Below are 27976 nucleotides of genomic sequence, written 5' to 3'. Positions count from 1 at the left end.
TGCGGGAGCGCCCGCATGAAGTTGTCCACCGGTGACCCGAGGCCTCGCTCGTGGAAGACAACGAAGCTCACCACGTAGCCGTCGCGCGGCCTCGGCTCCGACTCGTTCCCCGGAGCAATCCACTCCGGCTCGTCAGGGTCGGTGATTGGGCGAAGAAGACCGGCCTCCACGAGCGACTGCAGCTTCTCCTCGGTGACGTCAGACCGCTCCCAGGGATCCGCCGGGAGGATGACGGGACCACCAGCCATTGCGCGGCGGAGGACGCTGCTACGGCGGTAATCTCTCTCCCTCTCTCTTTCAGTCTCTCGCCCTTCTCCTTCTCCTCCCCGGCGCTCTATGCTCTCAGCAACGGCGCGGAGGCAGCAAAGGCGAGTGCGGAAAAGGTAAGAAGGGGAAGGGCGAGGTTCTTCGCGTATTTATGCAGGGACAGGGCGAAACCGCCGGGCGACGAAATCGGGGAAGTTTCCCCCAAAAGATCCAGCGCGGTTACCCAGATCCGATTTTACTGCCCACGCGCCCACTCCCTCCTCATTAAATCGTGCGCGCAGATACGTCCCGTCGGCGGACACCACGTCACATCCAACCACAGCAGCAGCAGGCGCCGTTTCACTGCCCCGAAAAAGTCGCCTCAAAAGACGCACCTGCCATTGTTAGCCGTAGGGAGAGAAATAACCCCCCCCCATTCCTTTCAGGCAAAGGAACTGGGCACCGAGCCCGCTACGGTCTAGGGGTTCGAAGGCTGGACCCTTAGGGGTTTCGACAGCCGCCCCAGGGCAACAGAGTCAGGGGGGACTACGGGCGAGCCTATACGAGGCCGAGGCCCAAGCAAGCGAAACGCTTGGGACGCCCTGTGTCGTGTCCGAGACCGGTAGGGATGTCTCCGAATGGGATCCCACCGTAGGGAGGCACCGAGCCACCGAGGCCCAGCGAATGGCCTCGGCACCCACTAGAGAAACCCTCCGGCACTCTTGGAGCGCGTCTCCGGACCGCTAGCCGACCCCCAGCGAACGGGGTACGGGCCTCCACTCGGACTTACCCGATAACAGCTCACCGGAACTGCCATCGCTCGCGCCCACCGAGGGTAGCGTGGACACATTCCACCCCTCCTTCCGAGCGAAAAGGAAGCGCGAGGGTCGAGTAAAAAGTCAGGAGAATCCCTGACGGCCCTCTTGCTCCGCGCAGAGGCTAAGGGACTCTCCCTGCAAAAAAACATTGCCGAGACCCAGCGACTTAGGCTCGCACCCGAGGGGGCTCGGCAAAACAAACCCTCCTTCCGAGCGAAAAGGAAGCGCGAGGGTCGTTCAAAAAGCCAGAAGAGCTCCTGATGGCCCTCTTGCTCCGTGCAGAGGCTAGGGAGCTCCCTCTGCTAAAGACGCCGAGACCCCGCGACCTAGGCTCGCACCCGAGGGGGGCTCGGCAAACAGACCCTCACGTGCGAGGGGCGAACCAAAAAGCCAGGGGGACCTCTGATCGCTCCCTCGCTCCGCGCGAGAGACTCGGGGGCTCCTCCTGCAAACTTGCCAAGACCCAGCGGCTCAAGCTCGCACACGAGTGGGCTCGGCAAACAGCCCCCCGTCCGAGCGAAAAGGACGTGCGGGGACGGACAAAACAGTCGGGAGGACCCCTGACCACCCTCTCGCCCCGTGCGAAGGCTCGGGGGCTCTTCCTACGCCCAAGATAAAGACAAAAGCGACCCAAGCCCGTTACGGTCCAGGGGTTCGAAGGCTGGACCCCCCGGGGGTTTCGACAGCTGCCCCAGGGCAAAAGAGTCAGGGACGACTACGGGCGAGCCTGTACGGGCGCACCCTGTGTCGTGTCCGAGACCGGCAGGGATGTCTCCGAATGGGATCCCACCGTAGGGAGGCACCGAGCCACCGAGGCCCATCGAACGGCCTCGGCACCCACTAGAGAGACCCGCCGGTACTCTTGGAGCGCGTCCCCGGACCGCTAGCCGATCCCCAGCGAACGGGGTACGGGCCTCCACTCGGACTTACCCGATAACAGCTCACCAGAAATGCCGACGCTCGCGCCCACCGAGGGTAGCGCGGCATCTTCCACCCCTCCTTCCGAGCGAAAAAGAAGTATGGGGGTCATACAAAAAGCCGGGGGAACCCTTGACAGCCCTCTCGCTCCAGGCGGAGGCTGAGGGGTTTTTTCCGCAACATCGTCAAGGCCCCGCGATCCGAACTCGCACCCATGGGCCCGGCAAACACCCCTCACTCGAAGGAGAAAAAAGCCCCTGAAGAAGTGAAATCACTCCTCCAGGGCCTCGGGGGCTACACCCGGCGGGTGCGCTCGCGCGCACCCACCAAAGCCTCGAGCACAAACACCATCCCAACAGGAACTATCGAGAGCCAATCCTCGTCAGAACCTCAGGGGGAGTACCTTCACTCCCCCCAAGGCTCGGGGGCTACTGTCGGATGCCTGTGAGAAGGGGTACCCTAAGTAAGACCTAAAAAACGACTACTTAGACTTCGTAAAGATCGAAACCAGCTAAAACACCGCTGGCCTCGGCCGGTTCTCCGACTCGCCCGAGGCCCCCCACACCGCTGGCCTCGGCCGATTCTCCGACTCGCCCGAGGCCCCCTCACCGCTGACCTCGAGCGACTCCCCGTCGAAGGCCTCGGCCGGGCCACTGACCCTCCGTCTCGCGCGAGGCGGGCTCGGCAGCACTCCGCTGCCTCTTCCTTCTCCCGTCCCTCTGACAAAACGTCAGTGTCGCATTAACTCAGCCAACTGCTGCCCCTGACATCGGCCGCACGCTCGGCACAGTACAGCAGAGTGGCCGACGGGACAGGAAGCGGGACGGGGCAGGGGTTACCCGCCACTGTGCTAACCACTATGCACATGGCTGACGCCCACAGCCTCACTGAGCTGCCAACTCATACTCCAAGGACAACGCAGCATGGGGAGCCACGTCTGGGCTACTGTGGCCTCGGAATCAGTACCCAGGACCAATAATTCCCTCCAAGGCCTCGGCAGTTTGCTTCAGGGGCTTGGCAGCCTGAGGACCCATGTCCGCCGAGCCCCCCGCGATGGCTGGGCCTCGGCACCTGCAGAGCCACAGCTCCCCACGACGTCATCACACGATGACCCGCACGTCGCCCGGACTGGGCAGGGATTACCCGCCACTGTGCTAACCATTATGCACATGGCTGACGCCCATGCCTCACTGAGCTGTCAACTCCTGCTCCAAGGACAGCGCAGCATGGGGAGCCACGTCTGGGCTACTGTGACCTTGGAATCAGTACCCAAGTCCAATAACTCCCCCAAGGCCTCGGCAGTTTGCTTCAGGGGCTCGGCAGCCTGAGGATCCACGTCCGCCGAGCCCCCCACGATGGCTCGGCCTCGGCGTCTGCAGGACCGCTGCTCCCTACGACGTCATTACACGGTGACCAGCACGTCGCCCGCCATGTCCTGCATCAAGCTATACTGGAGCCCCACGACGCACAAGATCGAGTATGACCGGCGCGTCACTTCTGCACGACAAGGACAGGGCCACTCCATCGACCATACCACGACAGTGGCCGGCTACAGGGCTCGGACACGCCACCCCGTTTACAGAAGCGCTATGTAGCAATCCATGTACGGTCCCAGGTCTCCCTTAGAGTATAAAAGGGAGGCACCGGGGCCATTTCTAGGGCAGACTGAGAAGAGACGAACAGACCGATAGAATTTGACACTTCCACTACGCTGCTTGAGAACAACGCCTCAAGCAGCCTGCACCACCCTCACCGAGACCTGGGGCTAGCCCCCTCTCTCACCTAGCTTGTAACCCCCTACTACGAGCACTCCGGTGCAAGGAATACAAGATCAATCTCTCAGACTGGACGTAGGGCCTCGATTGCCTGAACCAGTATAAACCTTGTGTCTCTTTGCATCACCATCCGGGATTAGGGGCACGCAGCACAAACTCACTCGTTGGTTGAGGGACCCCCGGTTCCAAAACATCGACACAACTACTCTCTCCGTCTCAAATTATAAGTCATTCCAAAAGTCAAAGCATCTCAAGTTTTATCAAATTTATATGATAAGATAATAACATTTATGATACCAACTAAATATCATTAGGTTATCTATCTATAAAGATCTCTATTTTTTGTGAACGTTCCTGTAGTTCAACCGTGCATCCCTGGTTGTGAACGTTCCTGTAGTTCAACAGTGCATCCCCGTTTTCTCCTCACATAACTCTGGTCATCCACAGTCCAACGCTCATGTCCGTTCGATCCTGTGTGACCAACTAAGTACTATTGGTTGATTTATTATGAGAGAAAAATACTATTTGTTGACTGGAAAAATATGGTTTATAAGCTAAGTGAATAGGACAAATATTTTCTGGCCACTGTCATTTCTCCTTGATAGTGCTAATAACATTATTGTTGCCCAATGAAAGTTTGGACACATCCAGTCTGTACTACATACCTTCCTCACAGTATGGGCTCTATAGGTTTAGGTTTCCTGACCTCTTTTTATAATCATGTTTCTATTTGGTCAATAATCCGTACTATTACACCACTCTGTTGTCATCAGCTAATAGGCCCCCCACCTACCCACCCACGTATAGCTTTTCTCGGTAAAATGCTGTGTTTGTTAGCGCATGTTTAGTTTTCATTCTAAATTTTTAAAAGGTGCTATATAAGTCATCACATCGAATCTTGCGATACATGCATAGAGCATTAAATATAGACGAAAAAAAACTAATTGCATAGTTTGGTTGGAAATTACGAGACGAACGTTTTGAGCCTAATTAGTCCATGATTGAATACTATTTGCCAAATAAAAACGAAAATGCTACAGTAGCCAAATTTCCAACTTTTACCCAACTAAACACGCGCTTAAACTCTTCTTCTTTTTCTATCGAGTTTGAAGCCTCCGTTTCGACCTGTACACAGCTATCAGTTGCTTCAAGCGGAAAGAGCACATTTCTGGATTTTTTTGTTCACCGCATACGCAAGATCAGCATCTTCCCACAGTCAGCGTGTGTTCGTCAAAGCACCAAAACTTCATACTTTCGTAGTCCTATTCTCCCTGTATAAAAGATGTCATCGGTCTGTTCGTTGGTTGGTTTTTAGGCTGGTTTGAGCTGACTGGTGCTAGTTTTATGTGAGAAAAAAACACTGTTAATTGGCTGGTTGAAACCAACAAGCGAACATGGTGCATGTTCGACCTGTTTTCACACGGTATGAAACTAAATGTGACATATATGCCACCTCGCCACTGCACCTAGATCTGTTGGACACCGCGTGTACCGTCCGTTGATTGAATTGATAGTTGAAGGGCTGAAAAAAATACGATTTATAAGTTAACCGAACGAAACGATAAACTTCTTTAAACGTGGGTACAGCCACTGTTCATCAACAATGCTTCCCTGTCTGCCTCTCACAGTTTCCTGTAGATCTACAGGTCCCGCACATGAACCGTCCGATCCTCAAATGCCTCCTTCCTTCACGTCCCATCTGCCGTCCACGTCCCACGGCTTCTAGAAGCACCGAGACATCAGCCTTATCCCTCCCCATCGTATATACAAGGGAAAAAAAAACCCATCGACCCGTACCTTTCCCGCACAGCCTCGCTCCTAGTCGCGCCGCTGCTCCGCCGCCTCCTTCCGCAGCGCCGCCCTTGCCCATCGACTGTGCCCCCGCTGCGCCCGCTCCAGCTCCCCTGCTCCGCCCTTGCTGCGCTTGCGGACGAACCCCGACGCTCGGGAGGCCCAGCTGTGTCTTCGTCTTCCTCGCCAACACCCGCGTCCATCCTGCCGGCGCGCCCATGGGCCCCAGCATGGCCGGATCCCCGCGATGCGCGATCACGGCGGTGGGCGCACCCGGCCACGGCGCGGCCTCCGCCCCACCTTCCACAACACTAGGGGAGCGGAACGGGAGCACCGATTGGTGCACGCGACCTCGAATGCGTCCGATCCATTGCTGCGGCCACGAGTGGTGAGTCCAACCTTCTGCCTTTCCTCTCTAGATGGATTTGATTCGATTCGATCTAGCCATCTCAAACAAGACCTCCGATGACGTGGATCATCCGGTGTTGCCTCCCTAGATGGAATCGATTCCATTCGACTTAACCGTCCCGAACACGACTTAGGTCCTCAGTGAGGGCAGACTCAGCCCCAAATCACAATTTTTAGTAACCTTCTTTCGCATTAAGAGTTATTTGTAATTCAGTATCATCTGGAGCTGGTAGCTTATTTTGGATTTGATTTGCAGTTTATCACATTGCTGCCTGCATCGTTAGTGTACATCTTAACTATTAGGACCCATCATCCTCTCACTTTAATCGGTGCTATTCATGTGACAGGTTTGATCAATGTGTTATTTGTCCACTGTCACTGAAAGCCACCAAAGATGCTGGAGATGAAAGGATGACCCAGGTTTGATCAATGTGCTATTTGTCCACTGTCACTGAAAGCCACCAAAGATGTTGGAGATCAAAGGATGACCTAGGTGCATGAAGCTACTGCACCAATAATTCTTCAAGGTCAGCATACATGCCAAAACACTACGGCTAAATCCGGCTAAATCCCGAACTATGATAAAATACCCAAACAACGATTTCTTTGGACCCCTAGAGTAACATTTGAGTGTTTTTTTTTTCCTGCAGGAAGGGATGATCTTGCAAAAGCAAAGACAGAAATAGGTAAAACAGTTGTCTTTTTGGTATTCCTTGCCTTCTTAGTCCAACTGATCAATTTTACTGTCATAGCACTTTACTAACTGTTGCAGTGGTACGACTACTGGATTAACCCATCTGATTGCGGTCTGATTTCTTTTAGAGCAGCAACGAAAACATAGAGAAATCATCAATCCTACGCCATTCAGGCTTACGGAACGATGTGAGTTTTTACAACCTCCAGTTGCCATTGCATCTCTGAAATATAAAAGGGCGTACCCAGTGCAGAGAGCTCCCACTCTATGCGGGGTTTGGGGAAGGGTGTTAGTGGCAAGCCTTACCCTCGCCTGTGCAATGCGAGGAGACCGGGACCTTCCGGTCACAGGCGGTAAGACTCTACTGCTTGCACCAGGCTCGCCCTTCCATTGCATCTCTGAAATATGCTTACCCGAATGTTTTCAGGATCCTTGGCGTACCATGTACAGCTGCCACCCTAAATATGTGCTCCATGGTTACAATGAATAGTCCTTTGATGGGTTCAATGTTCGCTATATGTAAGTTTTGTTTGTGGACAGTAATGCTCAACACATAGAATGCAGACTTGGGTTAGTTGTTTCATTTACTTACCATGTACAAATGCTATGCAATGTTCATGTCACCACTTTGTTTTATCCTATATGCTGGCTAAATTCCATTTTTTCCCTGTTTTCTATGCCTTAGCTTGAAATACATGAGCCCTGTTTTATGGCGTCCATGGTCACATGACCTCTCATTAATGGATTTTGGCTAAATATATCTACCATATCATGGACCAATATGTTCTTCCTGAAATGGTTTGTACTGCAGGTCTTTATATATAGTCAATCCTCGTTAAACAATATCATCATTTAGCAACTACATGCTTACCTCACAGGCTCACAGCTATAATGGACAGCCTTCAAAATAATGAGGTTCTGAATAGAAGTAACAGGGAGACATCATGTCATTCACATATTTCCTGGTAACACGTGTCCACATTTTGTGACAGCACATTTAGACTTCAAAAAAATTGAAGTATGATACAATTGGTCCATTTGAGTTTAAAAGGCATATATACATCTGGGTTTGGTTCAACCAAAGATTGTAACATTCAGACAAATACAAAATATAGAGATATGTTACCTACCTTACATGGATCTTTCTATAGATTTAGGTTCAATGTTTTCTATATTTAAATTTTGTTTGTAAACAGTAATGCTCGACACATATAGAGCAAAAAAAAAACTATATGGCAGAATAGATGTTCTGTCCACATATTGCGTGCCTTATGTACTAATTGCAAGCCTGTGTGTTAATCTTTTGTTATTATGGACAGAAATTTGCTCCTTTATATTCTTGCAGGTTCCTCATACCTCTGTACATCTTTGGTTTTTAGGCTACGCAACTAACTTGAGAATTATTGCTTCTAATACAGGCGATGATAACTAGGTAGATGCTCCCCACTCTAGCAGCTCTCTATCTCTATCTATCTAGGTCTGTGGCTTCCTATCCTATGCTAGGGCTATCATTTTTATTCGCCGCCCATCACCATTGATGACCCCACCTTTTGCTCTGTCGGATTGTGATATTTACTGATATTCTAAGGTACGTCTTTTCTATATATGATGCATTTGTATTCACAAGCTTAGTTCGTTTTTCTAATTTACAGAACCTGCATACTTCCTTTGCGCCGCACGCTGCCGCTGGGATTTTTTGGGTGGCCGTCGGTCGATGTGGGCAAAAGATAAAACCGAGGGGATGAAGCAGGAGGGGTGACACAGGCATCTCAGCAAGTTGCAAAAAACCTTTACGAGTCCAACGTTCAGCGAACAACATTGATCCCAAAACAAGATGGGAATATGTGTACAACATCACTCTATGTCGCCCTTGCATTGGTTATTTATAATAGACATGAAACTCTGGTATAATACTATTTAGGGCTCGTTCGTTTTCAGCAAAATGACACCTAGAATCATTCCAGCTAACAAAAACTTATACAAATTGACTAACGATTCTGGCCGGGAATTCTTTCTGGGGGTGATTCCCGGGAAAACGAACGGGGCCTTAGTATTTACAGAATGTGTTTCCCTCAGCTTTTGCAAGGCTGGATTCTATTCGCGCAGGGGTTCTGGTTAGTTAATTATATTTTTATAGTATATTTATCTGGTGTCATAAATTTTTGTAATTTTTTTTATAATTTTGGTCAAACTTGATATGTTTTGACTCTCTAAGATTTTTGGAATAACTTATAATTTGGGACGGAGGGAGTAGTTGCTAAACTTAGCCCTTTAGAATCCAAACAAGAGGATTAATAGGTAGGCTAAAGTTTTGTCAAAGCTCTAACTAGTTGTTAGCTCATTAGTCTATAGAATCTAGCTATCAAGAGACTAACAATTAGCTGAGGATATAAACAGGACTAGGCTGAACTTTAGCTAGCTAACTACTAGCCAACTAATCACTAGTCCTGGTCAATCCAAACAGACCTTAGGATCTTCAAACCTGCTAATAAAACTAATAGTGAACAACACCAATCTGACTAGCTATGAATAGCTTATGCATTGCAACAAAAGACCGATAATATTAGCAGATATGTACTATTTGGTTCTAACTATAAACAAAAAATGTAGATTGCCTAAAAAAGGTGTTCGTTTTCTGATTTCTGTATGTATTCCATTAGCTAAAAACTCATATAGTTACCTAAAAGATTACATATATAATAACTTCTATATCTAAAGTCGTTGTAACATATAATGATCACATTATAGGAATAATAAAAAGAGATCAAAACTAAACATAGTTCACTTGATGTATTTGCCATGCTTATAGGTTATGGTCCAGTCTCAGACGGTACACGAAAGCGAACAGGGTTTAGATGGCTCCACGCGCGTCGCCGAGCGAGCCGCACTTCAGATTTCAGAGGGCGTCCGATCGCCACCACCACCTCCGGCATCGACATCATCGACGCTCGTACGCTTACCGCGCCAGCAGTCGCTGTGGCGTGTTTAAAGCACTGCAGCCAGCTGCCAGCGGCCAACGCCCTCTGTCTCAGTCTCTCTCGGGGCACACGCCTCGCCTCCCCGTTCGCCGTGGGCGTGGCCGGCCGTCGCTGTTCCTATTTCTTGGCAGCTCCGCCGGTTTGACCTTCGAAGGACCGACAGCGACGACGCCAGTAGATGCACTACTGACGCCACCGGCCACCTCGAGCTCCAGAGCCAAGGACGCCGCGAGACCGTGAGGGCAGGACAGGGGTCGCGCGGCTCACACACCCTCCCAGTCCCTCCTCCAGTTCCGTTTTCTTTGACCGCGGATCGATCCACGGATTTCGTCGTCTCCGGTGCCATGGATCCAGTCGCCGGCACGGCGGGGTATCGGGGACCAGCGGAAGTGCGCGCCCGCGCGCCCGGCAAGATCATCCTCGCGGGCGAGCACGCCGTCGTCCACGGCTCCGCCGCCGTCGCCGCCGCCATCGATCTCTACACCCGCTCCTCCCTCCTCCTCCGCCCCACAGGTGCTCCCGCCCACCCTGGCTTGTTCTGGCTCTTCGTTTCGTAGCGTCGCCGGCCGCTGCCGCTGGTACCCTCCTCACAGCTCCTCTCCCTCGGTGCCACGCAGGAGAGGGTGGCGGCGCTGACTCCGGCGCGGTGGAGCTGTACCTCAGGGACTCGGGCCTCACCTTCTCGTGGCCGTGCTCGCGCCTCCGCGGGGCGCTAGGGGAGGAGATCAGCGCCAACCCCGGAGCTCCGGCGCCGTGCTCCCCTGACCAGCTGGCCGTCATTGCCAGGCTCTTGGAGGACCAGGAGATCCCTGAGGCCAAGATCTGGCTCTCCGCCGGCCTCTCCGCCTTCCTTTTCCTCTACACCTCCATTCTGGGGTTGGTTGCTTCTCCCTTCCGTCCAAATCAATCACAATCTTGCAGTCAGCCAGTCAGTGTGCTAACACTCGCCCTCATCACGTTTTTTTTTTCACACGTGGTTGTTGGCTGTGTTCTTGTGCAGATGCAGGGCTGGCAAGGCAGTCGTGACCTCGGACCTGCCCATGGGCGCAGGGCTCGGCTCTTCGGCTGCTTTCTGTGTGTCCATGTCGGGGGTGCTATTGACGGCTGCTGGCGCAGTCAGTGTTGGAGCACATAGGGGTGCTGAGGGGTGGGAGGTGTTGAAGAAGGGTGATCTTGAGCTGGTCAACCAGTGGGCGTTCCAAGGGGAAAAGATCATTCATGGCAAGCCTTCTGGCATCGACAATTCTGTCAGCACTTTTGGTATGCTATGAAATTGATTAGTTTTCGAATCTTTATTTAAAACTGGTAGTATTGAAATGCCTTTGCATTCATGGTTGACCTCTAGTGGAATCCATATCGAGGTTGTTCGCGTTTTCACATCAATTCATATCCATACTTGGGGAATAACTTAATAATTGATTGCTTAATGGCACTGCCACTCTAGTTGCAGTCAGCATTGCTTCTAGTTTATTTATTTATTTTTTTCAAACAACTCCCTAGTTTATTTATGGCATGTTAGTTATATATGTTCTTTTTTTAGATATAATGAGTTATATTAACTTACAGCTACATATAGACATATAGATGATGTATCTATATATTGAAATCAATAATTTAACCAAAAAGTCTTTTACTCTTGTTAGTTTTAGGTCCAAGGCATGGAAACCCTTGCAAATGGGCGTTAAGTAATTTATTAGGAAGCCTGAGATCATCTGGATGTTAATTGCCTTATCATTTCTCCTAATTTGTTTTGGTTCACTAAATCTTGTGTTTGAATCTAGGGAAAATGATCAAATTCAAGAAGGGGGAACTGACAAACCTCGAGTCCAGGAACCCAGTCAAAATGCTTATTACTGATACAAGAGTTGGTAGGAACACAAAGGCCCTGGTTGCTGGTGTGTCTGAAAGAGCATCTAGGCATCCAGATGCTATGGCTTCTATCTTCCATGCAGTGAACTCTATTAGTGAAGAGCTTTCAAGCATTGTTGAATTAGCAGCCGAGGATGAGATAGCCATCACCTCTAAGGAGGATAAGCTAGCAGAGCTTATGGAGATGAACCAAGGTTTGCTTCAGTGCATGGGAGTCAGCCATTCTTCTATAGAAACTGTGTTGCGAACCACTCTGAAATATAGCCTGGTTTCAAAGCTAACTGGAGCTGGTGGTGGTGGCTGTGTGTTGACTCTAATACCGACATGTATCCTTTTTTATATCCTCCAATTGCATCTTATCCTTCATAGTTTTATACAAAATAAACACCATACAACTTATGTGTGATTTCTGTTAATCTTTAGCATTTCAACTCAAAGCTTTTCAGAAATCTGGGCCTTGGTATGCATTAATAAAGAATCTTACAGGATAGGAACTTCAGAACTACAATGGCCTATCTTGTATTCCCTCGGTTTAAAATCGTAGACCTTTGTCCTAAGTCAGATTTCTTTAACTTGGAATGGAGTGCTCATTACTTAATACTATATATCCATGTAGAGTGATTCTGGGTTCCATTCCATCTAATATAGATGAGTTTTTGTGAATAAATCTATCAATGTGGAATGACAGGAACTCTAGCATTTTAAATTTCTAAATATCCTTTGATTTCATCATATCTGAGTTTCTGTTCTGTACCTACTTAGAGAATAGTCCTGCAAGTTTTTCATCTGTCTGACCCTTCAATGATGCTAATGCTTCCTTGACATGATTATCAGTATCGGCCAATATTGTTCTGGAGAAAGTCACCACAGAGCTCGAATCTCATGGTTATCGCTGCTTCAAAGTTGAGGTTGGTGGGCGAGGTCTCCAAGTATTCCGAGGATAACACTACCTATTTCAAGGAGATGTTGTACCATAATTTTAGAAAAGAATTAAGTCCACTTTTGGCCCCTCAACTATTGTGTCGGTCTAATTGTAATCTTCAACTACAAAACCGTCTAGTATCGGCACCCTCCACGATGGGATTGCTCCTGCGATGGGATTTCTCGCCGCCGATGACCCTTCCACGTTCGTTGCTGCCGCGCAGGAAACGAGCAGGACGCCGCTGCTGCTGCCGTCGCCTAGGCAGCAGGCCACGCCGCCATCGTGTTTGCCGCTGTGAAGGCCGCCGTCACGCGAGTCGTCGCTGTCGTGCCTCCGCGCCGACCGGTCGTGCCATCGCACCTGAGATGGTCGCGCCTCCACGTCCACGCAGGCCGTGCTTCCGCCTAGCGTGCTCGTCGTTGGCCCATCGCCTCACCGGTGACCAGCGGCCTCCGCACACCAAACACATCACCACACCACAGCAAACGTTGTCGCCATCGCTTGCTCCCCCATCTCTCCTCTTCCTTCGCGCGTGTCGGCCCATCGTCGCTGCGTAGCCGAAGGAGCCAGCAAGCAAGGGAGGCGATGACAAGGAGGCGTGCGGTGAGGTGGACCGCATCGTCTCCCGCCGCACCGTCAGCAGCCCGGTGTTCACGGAGGACAGCTCGGCCACCGCCGCCGTCGCCACGGAGTACCTGGTGGAGTGGTAGGACGGGCACGAGCCGTCGTGGGTGCCCGCGGAGGCCATAGCGGCGGACGTCATGGCCGAGTACGAGACGCTGTGGTGGACGGTGACCAAGAAGGTGGACACGGAGGCGCTGGCGGCGCTGCTCGTGGACGAGACGCTGCAGCGGGACCCCGACGCGGTGGACGCGCATGGGCGCAGGGATGTGAGGACGGAGAGGGAGGGGTTGAGTCGATGACGCGTGGGCCTCACCTGTCACTAAGATGGAGGTTGCGTGTCAAAACCGCTCCACGTTGGACAAAACAGCCTCACCCGCGCACATGTGCTAAAAGTGAACGGTTTTGACAGTTAGGGTACCGGTACTAGACGGTTTTACAGTTGATGGTTAAAATTAGACCAACACAATAGTTGATGGGCCAAAAGTGGACTTAATCCTTTAGAAAATGGCTTGCGTGCACTGAACTTATTTAGATTCACTTCTTGAATTATTCCAAGATCAGGATAGGATATTTTTCTGCTAACCCTAGCAGATTCTTGTATCCAGTACTTGAGTCGTTCCAGGATTAGGACATTCTTATGCTATCCCTAGCACTATTGTACCAAATAAGCTCTTAGATGCATGATCATTGCTGGTGTGATTGTTGTATCAAATAAACGAACTTTTAATTGCTCCAAATGTTCGTCGACCTCATGAAGCCGGCAGCCACCCATATGTGAGACCTCTTCACAGGCGGATTCGGGGCATCAATGCCACGGCGCCACACTTCAACACCAGTCACCACCTATGCCCCCCCCCCCCCCCCCCCCCCCCCCCCCCCCCGGTCACAGGTGCGAAAACTTCCAGTGGATCTTAGCCTGTTTCGCTTGGTCGTATTTGACTTATAAGTCATGATTTATCAACCAACGAACAATATTTTTCTCTCACACCAAACCAGTCAACAGTATTTTTAGTCATGGCTTATAAGCCAAATAAGTCCAAACGAACACGACGCTAGCTCGTGTGATTTACAGTTCTAGGGTACCATCTTGGCCAGTTAACTCTGCACATCAGTTGTATGTTAAATTGTTAATCATGCTTTGTTATAGTTATGAGTTTTCCCAATTCGATGCCTCAAATTGTACTCTTGTCGCATGAGAATGGCTTTGGTAGGTACCCTAATGGGCTCGTTCGCTGGTCTGACCGAGACCAGCCAGCCGGCTGGAACCCCTCTCAAGTTACTGTTCATCAAACCAGCCAAACAGTGTCTTTCTCTCACAACAAACCAGCCAGAACAGTGTTTTTCAGCCAAGTTTCAGACCAGCGAACGGGGCCAATATTTTTGGATGCCTCAAACTGTACTCTTGTCTGTAATGCTACTAGGCCAGACGTCCCCTTAAGGCACTGGATTTGTTGAAATGTTACACTGCTGTTAGTTTTTTCTTTTGACAAGTTGTGCTGTTAGTTGTGTTTTGTATGTGATGTAAGCTTGGCCATCTTTTTCATTAGTTTTTGTTTGTTTCTATATATAAAATGACTGAATAGGAATAAACCCGTGAACGCTTTTGGTTCGTGGCTGATATAGTTTCTCACATTCTTGTGCATTCTGGAATATATGGCGAGATGTACAGTTTCTGTGTTGCACTTAGGTTGCTACTTCATCCACTCGTTCGGGAAACCTGCAGATGATGAATGAGGACCTGCTCAAAAAGTCTAATGAGAAAGCTGTTTCCATTGCTGCTCGTTCACTAATCACTTTGTTCAGAGAGGTCAAGTCTTTCCTTGCAAGTTTTCTAATGTTTTTCAACATGTTGGAATTCCTTATTGCTAAACCTCTGTTAATTGAAGTTCAGATCTGCGCTTCATTGTTAATGAAAGATCATGGCCGTCATGTTGATCCAGTGCAAAAGCTCGGCCCAAAGCATTTGGAGAATTCACCGTTGCTAGCAATGTGCAAGGCGCTGAGTTGCTAGATGAAATATTTCATCGGAGGGGGAAGACTTGGACGATGGCTCTGATGCTTTTGGTTCCGATGATGAGACAGATTTGCCATCTGCCCCTCTTGGAACAGAGGAAAATATGGAGAGTTTATCTGATGCAAACAAACATGATGCTAATAATGAAGATGTCAAAGAGGAAGATGAAGCATCTGAAGAAGATGGTACAGGCCAAAACTGATGATGTAGACAATGACTCAGACGGTGATACTGATATATCCGGTAAAGATGAAGAACTGAAAGAAAGCATAAATGGTTCATAGGATGGAGGTTCAGACCAGGATGAAGACAGCAATGAGAAAGATAAGTCAAAAGGAAGCAGCTCTAAGGTGAATATGAGAAATTTAAGTGATTATATTGGAGAGCTAAATGCAGCTGATGCAACCTTGGAGCTCTGAAGCGGTTAGCACTTAGCAGGTGCCAAGAAGGCTGAAGTTCCGTCTTATGAAGCTTTTTTTTGACGGATTAAGAGATATATATTAATATTTTGAGCAACATTTGTATCTCCAAGAAGGCTGAAGTTCCGTCTTATGAAGCTTTTTTTTGACGGATTAAGAGATATATATTAATATTTTGAGCAATATTTGTATCTCCAAATAAATTTATATTTGGTCAAAATTATTTCTGAGAAAACGAAAACGACATATATTAAGGAGTACTCTCTCCCGTCCCATTAAAAATGTTGTTTTTTACTTTTAAACTTCTTATATAACCATTTGTTTTATTCAAAAAATTTATACAAATAATATAATAAATAAATTATTATTAAAATATCTCTAATGCTAAAATAAGTTATAATAAACTAAATAATATTTATATAAATTTTTTAATAAGACGAAAGATGAAAGTTAAAAACGAGATTTTTAATGGAACGGAGTGGAAGCCTAGCTGCTACTTCCATGGTCTCGAATGCGTCCCATCTCCAGGCCGTCAGCATTGACATGACTCCCAGTCCAGCCTCGCCCGCCTTGTTTAGTTGCAAAACTTTGATATGCAAAGTTTGCAAAATATACGGTAGTGTAACTGTAGCATTTTGTTTGTATTTGGTAATAATTGTTCAATCTCGTAAAGTACAACCAAACTGTATAATTAGTTTTTAATTTTGTCTACTTTTAGCATTTCATGTACCGTAAGTTTGATGTGATGGGAAATCATCTTTTTTTATAGTACCAAAGTGGGAAGTCACCTCGACATTCACAGTACACCATCAGGTGTGCCAGCCTGCCAGGCACCGTACCTGCTCTGCTTTTTACGTACTACATTTTTCTGCCGGACGACTGTGCCTGGCAATTAACTTGCGAAATTAGGACCTCGTTGGTATGACACGCTAAATTTGGTAGTCATCAATTCATTCATTGTCAAAGAATTAGCATACCAATAAGTTTTGATAAGTCTTTAGAAAGTTCTTAAACTACATAAAAGAGAAATTTGGCAAGCCTTGATTTTGGCTATCAACTAAATGCACACATGTCTTTTGCCCTAACTTTGGCATAATTGATTTTGGCAAGCCTAAGTTTTGGCTTGCCATAGTTTTGGTTGGGCAAAAATTGGTATCCAACCAATCAGGCCGTTAGTCATGTACTCCCTCCATCCTAAATTATGAATCATTCCGACTTTCTTGAAAAATTAAATTATTTCAAATATGATCAAATTTATATAATATAATAAATAATAGCTATGATACCAAATAAGTATAATTAAATTCTTCATTAATTAGAGAATTTTCATGTACCTATTTGATATCATAAACTTTTGTAATTCATATTTTTATAGTATAACTATTTGATATCATAAATTTTTACTATTCTCTCTAATTTTGGTGAAACTATGAGATGCTTTGGACTCTCAACGACTTATAATTTGGGATGGTACGAAGGGGACCCAACAAATTTCGTGTCACAATCTAAACGAAACACCATGCTCGGATATACTAGTTTCGGATAACTGCAAGAGCATGCCGCGACGCAATCCAAACGTGTTGGTACGCACGATCTATAACTAGTACTTTATGGGTCCAAAAAGAATATAAATATCATTTTCCAAGAAGTCAAATTTTTTTTAATTTAAAAAAATTATAAATAATATTAATGTTTATGACATGTAATAAGTATTATTAAATTAATCATTAAATATATATTTTAATAAATCTAATTGGAGATAATATCTTATTAGTGTAACAGAACCGATCAAATCATAAGAACGTAAGTACAAAAAAATCACCGAAGTGATCAAATTTCTGTACTTAAGCTTCCATAATCCCGGTAGTCCAAAAATCACGAAGGATTTCAACTAACTCTCGATATACAAACCAAGACCTTAATGATTCAACACAACACATCATTCGTTACAACATTTCACAAGTAGCATTCGGATTACATCCATCAGAGTTCAAATAAAATATTACAAATCAAGTTCAAATTTACGAAAGCAACATAGTTTAGTACATAACTTCATAGTTTCAAATACATTGCCAGATCTTAGTCATGTCCCACAAAAGCATCTTCAGATACGAGAACTAGGAGAGACCGCGCCCAACGGTCTAGTCTTCATCCCCAGCCGGGAGAAGACAATACTTGCAGCAACCAAAGTAGAACTGGTCATCTGCAACAGGTGGGAGATAAACCCTGAGTACGAGGAGGTACTCAGCTAGACTTACCCGACAGAAACAGAAATAAAGGACACCAAGGGTTATGCAAGGCTTATGAGGTGGGCTAGCTTGACACAGTTGCATAAAAGAGCTTATGAATGTAGTGCCCAATTTAAACTTAGCATCAAGCTTATCATCATTTACCTGTCCATTAGATTAGCACCTGTACTAGAGCACTCACTTATTAGGAGCAAACAATATTAACCATAGCAGGTATAATCAGGCTGTCATCATCATATCATCATTTCCGAACCATCATGTTATTTAGTGTATCTACTTTGGAGATAAGCCCGTCAAGTTCTCACTAACCGGGAGAGACGGCGACTCGAATCAAATTACAACTCAGCTGAGGGGGTATTCCTAACTCTCGCCCTGGCATACTTTGCAAGGGTAGCCGTGGGTCACCTTTGGAACAACTCAGGAACCAAATTCGCGGGTTCGATCAGCGCCAGCACTCTCAGGGATTACCCTTCTGCCAGGACGATCAGGACTTTTAAATCACCTACCCTTGGACTCACGCCTACGGCTCTCTTCCGAGGCGCACTTTATACTTATCGACTCCCGGCCTGAGGTGAGCTACTCGGCTTCTTGGTCGGTCTTCAGACACGGCCAACTAAGAGAGAGGCATGCGTTCAACATGAACAGGAAAGGCTCCAAGATTCAGTCCTTAAGCGACACAGACGGAGTCACTGCAAACCGGCAAGCCTCCGTCCAATCTTCATTTCAAATTAAGACTGGTTCTTTTCCACGATAGCAAATATAGCCAACCGTGCCATATGTATCTTCCTATATCTCGCAGGTGACAGGAAATCACCTGACTTCTACCGTGTTTAAGCAGGGCTAAGCACTACACGAGCCTGAGTTACATAGGATTCAGGGTATCAATATCTGGACAAGGATTGAATAACCAATGCAGCAAGTGTTTGCATCCAACACCTAAACTTAATGCAACAATATATATATGTAACAATAATACTTTAACTGTATTTCAGAAATTAGGAGGTTTAATATGCTCCGGGGCTTGCCTTTCACAAAGTTGCATGGACGGTGATCCGGACACTCAACGGCGACCTCGTCTGGCACTTCTCCTGAAGGCTGCACCTCCTGAACCTCTGGTGTTGGCTGCTGCTCCCCGCTCAGTTCCTCGAATTCCAGCAGTGTCACTCCCTCCGGTATACCTATTGCATGTCGATGCACAAGATAAATATCATGGATGCATAAAGAATGACATGATGCTCATGATGAATGAATCACAGTAAATGTTTAACGAAAACATCACTGGACACTCGTTTACCGATTAAGAATAGCTCTATTCAAATCACTTTAAAACATGTATCTAACTTAACTTGAAGAACGAGATCAACTTACCTAACTTGCATAACCTAAGATAAAGATGTTCATCTTCAGTTAAAGGCCTAACACCTAGGAACATTACCACAAACTTAGAAATAGTAAATGCATACTTAAAACAACAGTTAAAGTTTCATATGCCCACGGGTAGTTCCTTAATTCAATCATAACCAGAGTTCTATAAATTCAAATGACTTGCAAGAGGACATTCTGAAAAGCTTATGAAATTCTCTACAAATCATTTGTAAACATCAAAGCATGATTCTTACGTTAACGAAATCGAATTCCAGTAAACCTAGAATCTATCCAGAAATGACAGGGTTACTAAATTAAATATTTAGTGATGATGCAAAAGCATAATTGGACTAAACCAAGTTTACCAACTTGTTATGCATACCAGAGGAACATCAAAAAGTATAGTGCCAACTTCTAAATAAATTATTCAATATCCTTTTCTAATTTATTTAGTTAATTAGGTGATTAAAGCAATATATAGTAAAACTATTCAGAAAAATCTACAAAAATTACAGTAGCTATCTCATGCTTCACATAGACTACCATAAAATTTCAAAGCAATTAGGCAAGCAGAACTTGCTGTATCCCAAAATAACAGATGGCATGTCTATTTCTAGCATAATTAGGAAACTCTATTAAAAAGTGTCAAGCAACAGATTTCTTATTTTTCCTAGTATCACTCTAGTATAAGAATAGCACTCACCAATTTTTACCTTTACTGGATCTATAGAAAAATTATGAAAATTCACACAAGATCCATCCATGCAAAGAAGAGAATTGTATAACTCCTACATATAGTGTCCAAAATGTATGAAAATTTAACTACAAGCTATTCATGATATGAGCAGTACACCATAAAAATTTCATGCCATTTGGAGCTACATAGAAAAAGATATAATTATCCCTATTTCCTTCATGAGTAAAAGAGATAATTAGCAACTCCCTTTTTCATAACAGAACATGGCATAAATCATATTTTTAATATAAACTAGACAATATCATGAACTCAACAAAATTGGAACCACATCATTTGAAGCTACCAACTAGGAGATACACATTTTTGAACATGCACACAAATCTGTGAAAAAAGAATAAACAAAGAAATGTTGAAACCCTAACTCTACTGTTGGGCCGGCCCGAAGGACACGGCGGCCCGCGAAGCACGCGCAAGCGCAGCCTAGACTCGACGCGGCCCAGGCTGGCTCCCGTCTCCGCTTCAGCGACTGACGCACGGGACCCGCCCGACAGAGAGACAGGCAGGGGAGGGAGGAAGACGACGGCGTAGCTCGTCGCCGGTGACAGCTCCGGCGAGTCCAGCGGTGCTACGGTGTTTGCCTCACCCAAGCGCATCTAACGGTGCCATCAATTGAAGCTATTGCTGTGGCTAAAGGGGGTGGCGACGGTCATGGCAGCGCACGGCCACGGCTTGGCCAGCTCCGGCGAGGTGACGGCATCACGGCCCTAGTGGCCTACTCTACGAGCTTCAGCGTCACTCACAGTAGCTAGCGCAAGGGAGAGAAGGGATGGGAAGGCCGCGGTGGTAGTTGGCCGCGTGGAGCGCCAACTCCGGCGAGGTCCCACCATGGCGGCGGTGGAAGAAATGGCGATTACGCCCTTACCAAACCCCAATCGACCCGGCTGAGAGGTGGAGGTGGTAGAGGAGATCACGGCGAAGCTAGGAGCAAGATGGCCGACGCATTTTTGTAGTGGCGAGCGCGCAAGGCGATGGCGACGCTCGGTCGGAAATGGAGGAGCTACGGCGGCTTCGGTGCTGCGCGCGGTGGAGGCGAAAGAATGCAAATGGAGCAGACGACTCGATCGGGCAGGCGCTAGCCTTCATCTGGAGCTCGGACGCACGACGTGGAGACGTTGGCCGAGCATGCGTGCCACGCGGCGATCAGCTCCTGAGCCGGTCGGCCACGGCTAGCTCTGTCCGTTTTCTGAAATTTTCGATTCAGTGTTCAATGACAACGACTGACAGCGTGAATTCGACGATCCGTAACTCCCAAACGGTGGCGATCTGGTTCATGGTATAGTTAACAAAATTGAAGACCTAAGTGAGTACAACAACTTCGTCAATTGGAGCTCGAGTTGGTTTGGCCTAGTTAGGGAGATACAAGCCTCCAAACATTGGTACACGAAACTGTAAATCAACTCTGAGACTTAGAAAAATTCTAAGTATGAAATCAGCAGGGAAATCTGACTTGTGGGCCTTGTTAGAGCATGTTCTAGCCATTTTCATGAGTTGATCATAAAACAACTTTTGTTCCTTGATAAATTGTCTATAACTTTGGTAAAGGGCGCACAGCCATGCAAGGTCTCTAAGTTGGTCTTTTGAATCAGTCAAACAGTGGCACTCTAAGGGTCATTCAAAGTCAAACCTCCACTTGAGGGCATTTTTGTCATTTGGATCCACATGAACAATGTCCCAACAATTACCCTAAGTGTAGTTAAGGTGTATTAGACCATAATCAACCACTTTACACAAGTGCTATACCAATTTCTAATGATCACATGTGATGAAGCACAAAACAATCAATTCACTCAAATGTTGCAATTTCATGTTTCACATGTTTCATGACCTTGTTGTTATTTTATACTTGTCATATTACTACCATGTTGCCATGTTTCAAGGTATGAGAAACTCATGTTGCATTCACATGTTTCACTACTACCATTCACAAGCAAATCAAGTATGAAACAAACAGAATTGCGAATGTTGCATATGTATGTTTCAGTGACAATGGCATGATGAGATAGATGATGCACATGTTTATGAAATGAAATGCACTTTTGTGGAAGCCAAACACCTAGGGTGTTACAATTAGATTCTTTTGATTCGCTGCATCCCATTTGCACTGTCCATGGATGGGATGTGAATTTCGTGTGATTGGGTTGTAGGGGCGAAGCTCAGTTATTGACCGTGGGTGCAGATGCACCACCCTGATTTTTCTTTTCAAGTTATAGTACTCAGATTTTGACCCATTATGTATCCCTCAAAGTCCAATAGACTGCACCCCCACAGCCCAGCGGCTCAACCTGCAACTTCGATTAAGGAAGGCCTGGAACTGCAAGATCGATTGTTTCTCGTAACCTCCGGTTGTTATTGTGATACATCGTTCCATCTTCCGTCGTTCCGTTTCAGCAAGTCCGCGTCGTTCCGTCCTCTTGGCTTCTAGCTTCTGCAGGCCCGCGGCGCCCTTGCCTCGCTCTTGTGCATCCAGTGAAGATTGCCGTCACGGCGTCACCCGAAGGCCGGCTACTCTGCAGGCTGCAGCTATCCAGCTACGAGCCTAGGACTAGCTACAGGCCAACACCCAACAAGCATCAAGGATTTAAGCCGGTATGAAACTAAATTAGATGCTCCCATGCAGCCATGCCTTTTTTGTCTTTCTTAATTAATCTGATTTTATGTATAAATTAGGTCCCTTTGGAATACGAGATTTTTTTCCCGTTCCTACATTTTTCCTGTGAAAAATAAACTGTTTCTGAAAGTATTATACACTTTCTACGAAATTCCTGCGTTTCAATGCGGGCATAAAGCTATAACTGGTTATTGTTTTACTTTTACAATGGTCTACAGTATTAGGCTAGTTATTTGTGTTTGAGTACAAATTTATATGTTCTTTTATTAGGCTGATGGGACAGTTTTCCATCCAAAACAAAAACACCATAGCCTGGTGGTGCCAATAATGCCGAGAATTACGAGCAAGCATTCTCAGAGAACGGCGGAGACTAAAAACATGATAGATAGTTGAGATGAATTTTTTCTTGAGGCATAATGATTGTGAAAACAACTTTACGCAATCGCATTGGTGATAAATTTATGAATAATTGCCTTATTCGCCACATGGAGAAAGAAGAGACGACGAAAGTCAAAAATAACACCATGCTTCGTCGTTTCGACGGACGTACATTTCTTAATCACTCGGTTTTTTAATCGCACCCCCTTCAATTTTCTTCGTTTCGCCACTGATTGGTTGGCCAGGAACGATGTGTCAGACCTGCAGTGCAGTCTCTTCTGCTTCTTCGTCTCGCTGCTCCGTGTCCCTGTCACCCTGTGTCATGTAAGGCCGTAAGGGGTCATTACGGACCAACATGCAGCTTCTTCCTCTCGCTGCTCCGTGTCCCTGTCACCCTGTGTCATGTATGGGGTCACTGCGTACCAACATGCAGCTTCTTCGTCTCGCTGCTCCGGAACGAGGTGTAGTCTTCGGGTATTTCTGCCGTGCTATATGCTATATAAGCCGGCCAGCTCGAAGCTTTGACAGCACCGCTCGAAGCTACTGCTTCCAGCCTTCCACTATGTTACAAGCTACTGGGTACTGCATCGCCGATTCCATGATGATGATGATGCGGATCGTCCTCTTCCTCTCCCTCGCCTGCTTGTCTCTTGCGTCGTGTTCACCTCCTGCTGCTGCTTCGTGTGCAGGTAATTAACATAACATGCATCATCTATCATCTTTGCATATCAATCCGATCCGCCGTTTGCTTTCTTATCACACGTGTACTGCTGCTGAACAATCTTTGTATGTCCTTTAATTAATTTGTTGTAGGAACAACGACGCCCTTCTGTGGGTCTCGCTGCTGCAGTGCCGAAGACGACCTGAAGCTGCGGGAGGCATTCCTCGCCGAGGTGAAAGCCCACGGTTACGAGGACGCTGCCTGCAGATACGAGCTGAAGGCCTACATCTGTGGGGTAAGTCCGTCATTGTTCCACCTCTCCTTTCTGGCGGGTACCCGTACACGGGTGTGTTCCTTCTGTCTTGCTGCTGCGCTTCGCCGCTGGGGACTGACGGGTACCGTTGCCCGGGTATGGGTAATTTTTTTTTATCCAACTAGGATCAAGTAGGACCATTTGTTTTGCGTTGCAATGGGGAAAAAAATTCCACGATAACTCAAGTTTAAACGTGTTGTAAATTACCAAAAACACAAAATTTTAAGCATCAAATATCAGCAAGACAAAACTATGCCATATTAGACTAACTGACAACTAATTCCATATTATAGCAACAAAAAAAAATTGTAGACTGCATTCCATACTTGCTTCAGGCAGAAACCATAACAGACCTCTGTTTATTTTAATTTCCTGTTGCAACCGTAGCTAGTCACGAACTGCCTTAAATTTAGAAAAGATTGTCCTATAGCAGGATATCCCAATCCTCTAACTGCATCTAAGATTCTACCAGGAAAAATGCATATCCAATCCTGTTCTTGTAAAACGATAATTTCTACACATCCAAAAATTCAATTATTTTAAGCTAACCTGCAAACGCAAAACTCATGAAAATTGACACATGGTTGATTACCCAATAGCACTTATATATGCCATGCCAAACCTCAAGATCACTGCTATGCTGCTATAACTGAAGACATAATCATGTTCTATTGCCTCAGCGCTAAGCTGGTCACCTTCCATCCCACTGTTAAGAACCTCATAAAATTGATCAACCAACTGCTCACCTAGCAGATATAAGCTAAACCATAACTTCTTTACACTGCAGAAATTGAATTCTCCAGATCTTGTTGTGGAAACCATGAGCATTTCACCGAACTTGAAAGGCACACATGGCAATCAAATCAATCTTGGTCGATTCCTTCCAAATATTTTCAATTTCTCACAGATCAACAAAAACAGAGCTCTAAGAAGATACACATGCCTCGTTGCCAAGAGACACTATCTGCGAGATACCCGGCCACCTTAGCGTGTGCCAGAGTGGTGGCCACAATCTAGGGTGTTATTTTGGGTTCTGATCAATCTAGAAATTGATTTATTTACAGACAAAGGTAGTGGTAGAGGCAGACACAAGCCATTTACATTTTTACAACTAATAATGAATGGGCCACATCTACCTCAGGGAATGAAAAAAAATCTTCGAATTAACTGGACCAAACACATAGGTGTTGGCACAGTAAAATGCTACAGCCACAGCACCTCCTCTAGTGCTACCGAACACCCCCTCCTTGTGATTGCACAAAGTGCACCCAACTGCAGATAATGACAGGGTGCTGAAATGAAACAGTTTTTGTGTGAAAAACATGCCTTTAACAATGTACTATAAAAAGGAACTGATCTGAAAAAAAAATCCTACTCCTACACAAGCAGAATTTTACATGGAACTGATCTGAAATCAAATGGTCCATATACCTACTATTACTACACAAGCTGAGTTCAGTAGCATTTTTTATTTTGATTTCAAACAAAATTTATACAACCATAGATTAAAATATCTATGTTCTATATATGAAGGGAACAAACTTGTAATCAGACACTAAAGCTCAATTGAGTGGTAAAAATTCACTTCAAGCTCACGACTAAAAAATAGATCCTGGCCAGAGTAAAAACCTGTAATTAACTGGAGTTGCATACCTATTGCACTGACTTAATGTTGATCATCTGAAATGCCAAAATATATATTCACACGAACCACACCATTTTAAGAATCCATAAGCGGAGCTGTGGAAGGTTGAAACTTAGATCTATGCATTACAAACCGGTTATTTCCCTATTGCACTGACTGGCATCCATAATCATATAAGAAAAGTAGAGAGATAGGAATAAGTGTGACAAAAGGGTACCACAGAAGCTAAAAGGCAAGTTTTATAGGACGACGATTAGACCTGCTATGTTGTATGGTGCAGAATGTTGGCCTACGAAAAGACGACATGTTCAACAGCTAAGTGTCGCGGAAATGCGTATGTTGCGTTGGATTTGCGGTCATACAAGAAGGGATCGAGTTCGGAACGATGATATACGTGAGAGATTAGGGGTAGCGCCAATTGAAGAAAAGCTTGTCCAACACCGGTTGAGATGGTTTGGACATGTGCAACGGAGACCTCCAGATGCACCGGTGCGTAGTGGAATCCTAAGTCAGGATAGTAACGTGAAGAGAGGCAGAGGAAGACCGAAGTTGACTTGGGTAGAGGCAATAAAAGGAGACTTGAAAGGATGGAATATACCCAAAGACTTAGCCTTAGATAGGAGTGCTTGGAAGACAGCTATTCACGTGCCTGAACCTTGATTGCTTCTGTTGGGTTTCAACTCTAGCCTACCCCAACTTATTTGGGACTTAAAGGCTTTGTTGTTGTTGTTGAGAGAGATAGGAATAAGTGGGAAACAATCTCACAAATTCTTTCGAAACACCTCAATGCGTGTAACAAAGACACCAGACAATGCAATTTCCACGTTCACCCATCTCAGCACCCCTCTTAAGTATTCTATACGTTTTGAAACATACATAAAGTCAAAGCAGGGGACAGCTTTAGTATTCTATGCTATATATATTGATGAAGGGGGGATACTTAGCAGCAAGTTGACAAATCAAACTATAAAATCTGATCACTGGGTTTACCTGATCCAACTGAATGGGGGTATACTGCTCGGTGTTTCATGGGATGGGGCTGGGGAGGATCTGTAATTGGGGTCCTCTGGGGTTCATGCGAGGCAGGAATAGCTGGTGATAATTCATAAAAGCATGCAGAGCATTCGGCTGCTTCAACATTCTTCTTCCCCCTGTCACAAATTCAGAAAAGCAAAATGAAAGAATGTTTGCCAGTTAAACAAGATATTTACAGTAATATGAAGCGAGCTATTTTGATCATCAATCTATAGTTAAGGTTGAAGTGGATGCAGATTAGATTCGCAGTCCCAGTTTGTGCAGAAATCCAAATGGCACTCCCTGAAAATCATCTCTAAAAAGTCCATCGAGTGCCTGCTAAAAAAAAAGTCAGACAAAAAAAGGTGAATTCCTCATCCAACTGAGGCCCTCAAAAAAAAAAAAAAAAAAAAAGAGGGTCACCATTCTGCTACGTGCAGAACGAGCAGAACAAGCTTTAACACAAAATAGGATAGCAAGCATTCAAGCAACACCAATCTGTGAGATCCCCGAGCCGGCGGAGCACGCCGACTAGGCTAGCCATGGCGACTCCGTCGATGAGCACCTCCGGGTCATCCTGCACACCCAGCAGCACGTACAACTCCGGATCCGAGGGCCTGGGTTATCTTCCTGCCCCGAGTTCAGGGGCACGAGGGAGGCTGGAGAGCGATCTCGTGAGGGGGACAGAGCGATTGGAGGCAGGATCTCGCGACACCGGATCCATGCACTCGCGGGGGAGCGTGTGAAGGGACGGGTGGGCAAGCGAGCGAGCTATCGCACGCCTGTGGTCTGTGGACGTTTGGTCTGTAAATGTTTGAGTTGTATAGTAAATATAATATAAAATAAATAGGACAACGCTATTTGGATGGGAACAAAAAGAAAAATAGGGTGTCTTATGTGTCTCTCTCGTCATACCGACTTACAGACACTATCTCATAATCAATCTAACTAATTTGATTCCTTCCTTACATAATCGAAACCAGCATGGCACATTCAGAACAGAAAAAAAAATCAAAGCCTACTGCAACACAGAGGAAGGCAGAGTTGATTGAGGGCAACACAACAGAAAGACAAAATTACCAGGAGCACACAGACATGGACAAGTGATGTCTCAACTGACCATCCCTTCTCATTCAGCACCTGAGTGATCATAGTAACGATACAAAGTTAGATAACTTAAGTGGCACTAGATAACAGATATGTAAATAAGTTTGCCCCTCTTGATAGTACGGCCATCTATCCTAAACCCAGTCATAAACTTCTCTACATATCTATGACCGGTGAAATGAAATGCCCTAGGTTATACCTTTGCCTTGCACATTCTATTCCATCTCCTCCATTGTTGATGCAACACATGCACCAACATGATCAACAATGATATGATCCACTTCATATCATCCCGTGACCGTATTGGTTCATCGATCTTGACTTCACTTGCTTTTCACCGTTGCCTTCGTCCATCGACGTTAAGTCTTGCTCAAGCTTCACCGCCACGCGGTCCATCGCTCCA

General features: G+C 46.2%; 1 protein-coding gene and 2 long non-coding RNA genes across 9 annotated transcripts; 2 read left to right on the top strand and 1 right to left on the bottom strand.

Moving 5' to 3' along the window:
- The first annotated feature begins 5583 nt into the window (after nt 1-5583).
- Nucleotides 5584-9460, top strand: LOC136466493 (uncharacterized). Of its 6 annotated transcripts, none has more exons than XR_010761355.1 (5): nt 5584-5936; nt 6304-6483; nt 6607-6642; nt 6784-7003; nt 7078-9460. It is a non-coding gene; the product is annotated as an uncharacterized lncRNA (long non-coding RNA). The 6 variants fall into 6 exon arrangements; XR_010761356.1 differs by having other exon boundaries at nt 6779-7003; XR_010761358.1 differs by having other exon boundaries at nt 6729-7003.
- Nucleotides 9461-9657: 197 nt separating this feature from the next.
- LOC136466492 (mevalonate kinase-like) lies at nt 9658-13618 on the top strand. 2 transcript variants are annotated; one of them, XM_066464924.1, is made up of 6 exons: nt 9828-10141; nt 10246-10504; nt 10629-10888; nt 11410-11823; nt 12332-12484; nt 13549-13618. In XM_066464924.1, the coding sequence occupies exons 1-5, from the start codon at nt 9973-9975 to the stop codon at nt 12439-12441; spliced, it is 1212 nt and encodes a 403-aa protein (XP_066321021.1). In that variant the 5' UTR covers nt 9828-9972; the 3' UTR covers nt 12442-12484; nt 13549-13618. The 2 variants fall into 2 exon arrangements, with proteins under 2 accessions (XP_066321022.1, XP_066321021.1); XM_066464925.1 differs by lacking the exon at nt 13549-13618 and having other exon boundaries at nt 9658-10141; nt 12332-12587.
- Nucleotides 13619-24669: 11051 nt separating this feature from the next.
- On the bottom strand, nt 24670-27620 carry LOC136462467 (uncharacterized). Its single transcript, XR_010760730.1, has 6 exons — nt 27547-27620; nt 26890-27270; nt 26443-26802; nt 26218-26308; nt 25461-25570; nt 24670-25099 (listed from the first exon to the last, which is right to left on the bottom strand). It is a non-coding gene; the product is annotated as an uncharacterized lncRNA (long non-coding RNA).
- Between the last annotated feature and the right edge of the window lie 356 nt (nt 27621-27976).

The sequence above is a fragment of the Miscanthus floridulus genome, chromosome 7 (genome assembly GCF_019320115.1).
Source record: "Miscanthus floridulus cultivar M001 chromosome 7, ASM1932011v1, whole genome shotgun sequence".
Taxonomy (NCBI): domain Eukaryota; kingdom Viridiplantae; phylum Streptophyta; class Magnoliopsida; order Poales; family Poaceae; genus Miscanthus; species Miscanthus floridulus.
This window is presented reverse-complemented; position numbering and strand designations above follow the sequence as displayed.

What these genes read in the sequence shown, in the direction of transcription:
- LOC136466492 (XM_066464924.1), top strand. Translation starts at nt 9,973, where the DNA reads ATGGATCCAGTCGCCGGCACGGCGGGGTATCGGGGACCAGCGGAAGTG. An exon ending in CCTCCTCCTCCGCCCCACAG is followed by an intron (nt 10,142 to 10,245) that starts GTGCTCCCGCCC and finishes GGTGCCACGCAG; the next exon opens with GAGAGGGTGGCGGCGCTGAC. An exon ending in CAATTCTGTCAGCACTTTTG is followed by an intron (nt 10,889 to 11,409) that starts GTATGCTATGAA and finishes GTTTGAATCTAG; the next exon opens with GGAAAATGATCAAATTCAAG.